Source organism: Sinocyclocheilus grahami, unplaced genomic scaffold (assembly GCF_001515645.1).
Source record: "Sinocyclocheilus grahami isolate Dianchi unplaced genomic scaffold, SAMN03320097.WGS_v1.1 scaffold256.1, whole genome shotgun sequence".
NCBI lineage: Eukaryota > Metazoa > Chordata > Actinopteri > Cypriniformes > Cyprinidae > Sinocyclocheilus > Sinocyclocheilus grahami.
Window position 1 is genome coordinate 917,286 of NW_015505435.1, and position 4,677 is coordinate 921,962.

General features: G+C 35.6%; 1 protein-coding gene across 1 annotated transcript; it reads right to left on the bottom strand.

The window, feature by feature from the left end:
* Window positions 1–1,537: 1,537 nt before the first annotated feature.
* LOC107598810 (serine/threonine-protein kinase Nek3-like) lies at window positions 1,538–4,579 on the bottom strand. Its single transcript, XM_016290241.1, has 8 exons — window positions 4,200–4,579; window positions 4,019–4,112; window positions 3,836–3,933; window positions 3,488–3,571; window positions 2,254–2,321; window positions 2,075–2,161; window positions 1,927–1,981; window positions 1,538–1,762 (listed from the first exon to the last, which is right to left on the bottom strand). The coding sequence occupies exons 1-8, from the start codon at window positions 4,314–4,316 to the stop codon at window positions 1,538–1,540; spliced, it is 828 nt and encodes a 275-aa protein (XP_016145727.1). The 5' UTR covers window positions 4,317–4,579.
* Window positions 4,580–4,677: the final 98 nt, after the last annotated feature.

Consider the following 4,677-nt stretch of genomic DNA (forward strand, 5'->3'; position numbering starts at 1 on the left):
AATCATTTTAACAAAATAAGAGAGATCATACAAAATGCATGTTATTTTTTATTTAGTACTGTCCTGAGTAAGATATTTTACATACCAGATGTTTACAGTTAGTCCACAAGAAAAAAAATAGCTGAAATTATTAAAATAACCCCATTCAAAAGTTTGGGAACCCTTGGTTCTTAATACTGTGTGTGGTTACCTGGGTGATCCACGACTGTTTTTTTGTTTTGTTTTGTGATCGTTGTTCATGAGCCCCTTGTTTGTCCTGAACAGTTAAACTGAGCACTGTTCCTCAGAAAAATCCTCCAGGTCCTGCATATTCTTCAGTTTTCCAGCATCTTTTGCATATTTGAACCCTTTCCAGCAGTGACTGTATGATTTTGAGATCCATCTTTTCACACTGAGGACAATTGAGGTACTCAAACACATTTATTAAAAAAAGGTTCAAACATTCACTGATGCTCCAGAAGGAAACACTATGCATTAAGAGCAACAGAAGATACTTGCATGTTTCCCGGAAGACAAATTAAGTACAATTTAGATTGATCTTCAAATTCAAAAAGTTTCCCCCCCCCCGATCTTAATGCATCATGTTTCCTTCTGGAGCATCAGTGAATGTTTGAACCTTTTTTAATAGTTTTGTTTGAGTCCCTCAAACTTTCTAATAACCAAGGAATCCTAAACTTTTGAATGGGGTTATTTTAATCATTTCAGCTATTTTTTCTTGTGGACTAAATGTAAACATATTTTATGTAAAAGATCTTACTCAGGACAGTACTAAATAAAAAATAACATTTTGTATGATCTCTCTTATTTTGTTAAAATGATTCACATTTTCACAGATTCTGCAAGGGGTTCCCAAACTTTCGCATGCCACTGTAAATACAAGTTCTTTACAAATATCTTGAATTGCCAATTCTTAAATATCATCAGTTTTTAGGGGGAGTTGCACCACATGCCATTTTACCCGATTTAACCTTTTCTTGTCAATAGGTCAGATGATCTGAAAATACTTATTGGCCTTGACACACACAGTCATGGGGATCCTCTTGATTATATAATTTCCTGTTGTATATTCTTTTCCCCCTGCATATTTCTGCCTTTTGGCTGCACCACATGGCTTTGATTTATTGTTAAATATTACTTAGCAGTGTAGCATTTTTTTATAATTATGAAAGTAATAAAATATACAATATTATGTGCCAAAATAATAAGGTTTTATTTTCAAGAATTTAATTATTTAAAAAATTTTTTTTAATTCATTATGATATCAGGACAGTTGTCCAACTTCCAAGAATAAATAAATAAAAATAAATTTTAATTTAGAACTTAAAAACAATATCATAATAGGGGAGTTGTATTGAAGTCACTGTACATACGAAGTGTATTCTAATGTATTATTTTAATGAAATAGTTATAGAGTTTTAGCCAAAATGATGCTATAATGAAAATAATAAATAAATCTGATTTCATTATCAATTTCCTCCTGCATCCCTCCATCAAATATTGACGTGGCTGGTCAAGACTATGTATTTTTAAAATAATTTCATTGAAGAATGAGCTGATGTACCTCTGGCACCAGGTGTTTATGCAGCAGTTGAGACACACGGTGAGAGCTGAGGATTGTGTGTACTGAGGGTCTGTCTCCAGGGTTAGTCTTGAACATGTGTTTGATGAGGTAGTGCAGCTCGTAGGAGAAGTGACTGGGTAAAGGTGCATATGCCCCACGACACACCTTCAAGATCAGACTCTTCCAGCTACGTGACTGAAACTAATGAAGAGAAGTTTGACAGTTAACGAAGACAGGAAAATGTTAGGACAGGTATCCTTAACATCCAAAACACACAGTAACAGCAATGCAACTCTAACATTTTACATTGTTTGATGTAAAAGCCATTGTTACTATACAACTTAAGGATGTTAAGAGGAAAATACCGGGTGCTGGAGTGTGCAAAGTTCATACAAGACACAGCCAAGAGACCAGACATCACTGTAATATACATGCATATTAGTACAAATGTAATCTGAAATGTAAAGCTGGTGTCAAACTGAGGGAATTACTGTAATATCAGGAAAGTTGTACCTTTTATTATTGTACGGTTTGTTGTCCCATATTTCTGGAGACACATAATATGGAGTACCCACATATGTCTGAGCATATGCTTTTGCACTTGAAGAAATACATATCAAATTATTTGAATGACTATATTTGTGCACAGAATTGTAAACACCAAAATAAAATTAAAGAAAATTGCTGAATACCTGTATAGAGAACAAGCTGAACCAAAATCCCCCACCTTCACAGTTCCACTGTCGGTCAAGAAAATATTCTGCAATGAACATAAGAAGGAAACTAGCACTGATTTTTATGCATTAAATAAAATCCTCCATTAATTCACAAGAGGTTCAAGGGTGGTGCTTCTACTTGATTGACAACTTTGACAGCAATCAAATGGTGATGGTATGGTGAACTGATAACACTGGCCTAACCAAGGCCAAACACAGTAACTATACATTTTGAGAGCAAAGATCAAAATCAGGGGCCTCATTTATAAACCGTTGCGTACGCACAAAACATGTCCTGAAAGAGGCGTACGCCACTTCCTACGCAAAAGGTGGGATTTATAAAAACAGACTTGATAACTTTTCCTGTGGCATGCTATGTTTTAATGCCAGCGAGGAGTGCTATTTGCACAATAATTAATCTTTAAATGAAACTGCAGATCACATGTTATGAGAAAAGACACTAACCTTTTATAGATTTTGATATATTTATGCTAAAACATAACAAGGATACTGGATGCTTTTTAGCAATAAAAATTAATGTGTATGGCACAAATGGCATTTATAGTCCGTATCTCATATTTCCATAATGTGTTGTACCTTGTCACGTGGATGGGAATATGCATGGAAATGATATGCAGATGAGGTTATGCACAGTAAAACTAGGCGTTGTAAGCTCCATATATGGTGATTTCGGGGAGGAGTCGGGGTGCAGATGCACGTACGCACAATCGTCCCCGACTGGGATTTATAAAGGGATTTTTGCGCAGGTTCTGGCATACGCAAAATCTAGCTTTTGTGCATACGTACACTTTTAGGATGAAATCTACGGAGAGTTTTATAAATCAGACCCCAGGACAGTTGTATCACACTGAAAGTTTTTACTTTATACCCTAGAAAATGAATTAAACAAAAAATTGAAATTAAAAACATGCCTATCATAGAATTGTTGTAAGTCATTGTTATGCATTTTTAATGAGACAATGGATCTATACAAAAAATGGCCACGTCATCCCATCAAACATTGATGTGGTTGGTGTAGTGACAGTACTGTTTTGCCTTTGCAGGGTAGAATAGTTGCCCTGAAAATGTATGTGCAAGCAAATAATTTTGGGCTTCATTTCTTAATACTTAATTTTCCCCCTGCAAAATAAATAAATAATAAATGTTTTTAAAATAAGGAAAAAAAGTCACCAGACACAATAACAAGTACCTTTGATTTTAAATCCCTGTGAAGTACTCTCTTGTCGTGAATGTGTTTGGTGCCTAGACACATCTGTGCAAACCACTTCAGGATCTACAACAAAGAGATGACAACGGTGTATAAACTGCATAAAAATAACCAAACACAGTACCTCCTTATTCTTGATAACCCAAACTTACTATCAAGTTTATGTTAGCACTCATTACAAAGATAAAATGTATATTAACAACTGTGCCAGACAGATGCTTGTGTTTTGTGCTACACAACTTTCAAGTACCATGTATAATATATGAAAAATTATAAACCTGTTTAATTTTAAGAATTAATTTGAGAACAGGACTATCATCTTTGTCATACCACGTCCTCAGAGAACAGGGCATTTTTTTGCTGCCGTATCTTTTGAAGAAGATCTCCACCACTGCAGAACTCCATCACAATGTACAGATGACCGTCAGCTGAAAAGAGAGGATCCATTATGTTTTTGACTTTTGATCTTATGAAATCTGAGGCATTTACAGTATATAAATCACCCTGACAAACCTTCAAATGAGTCTTTGAATGCCACAATGTTTGGATGCTTCATTCTGGACAGAAGCACAGCTTCTCTTCTGCTGTTTCTTATCCCAAAATCAGCCTATGAATCAGCACAGGAACTCTTTCATGCATTTTATAAGTATGATTAATATAGACTGTAATTTATTTCACCCAGAGCTTTTATTACCTTTGGCAGTCGTATTTCCTTCATAACATAATTTTGCTCTTCGTTTATAGGTTGAACCAAAAGAGCTCGACCAAAAGATCCTCCGCCAATGACTTTCACGAATGAATATTGATCCATTATAGCAACTGTCAGACACTGAATAAATGCTTAAAGCTGTTTTTCTTCTTCTTTCTTAGCGTAGTAATACAAAAATAAATCTTTGTCTGTTTTTCACCTGTTCGAGCTTTAAACAGAACACCAGACAACTGAATGGCAACATATATTTCTGTATTTACTCAGTAGTATTAACCAGTGCAAAACTGGATTAAGGATGTATTTGCTCGGGACAGGACAGTGGCCGCGCGACTATAGTATCACCATTAGTTTGTTTCAGATACAGAACCGATACTATCACTTCCTTATTGTCACATGACGTAGTCACGACGGTTTTGACCCGTGTAGCGTAGCCCGCACTGACTCCCCCCCCCCCCCCCCCCCC

Bases quoted from the DNA above. Each gene is read 5' to 3' on its own strand.
- LOC107598810 (XM_016290241.1), bottom strand. From the start codon at position 4,316: ATGGATCAATATTCATTCGTGAAAGTCATTGGCGGAGGATCTTTTGGT. The intron at 1,982-2,074 runs GTACAACTTTCC...TGTATATTACAG, and splicing joins AAACCGTACAATAATAAAAG to TGATGTCTGGTCTCTTGGCT. The intron at 1,763-1,926 runs GTATTTTCCTCT...TCTCTTCATTAG, and splicing joins TTTGCACACTCCAGCACCCG to TTTCAGTCACGTAGCTGGAA.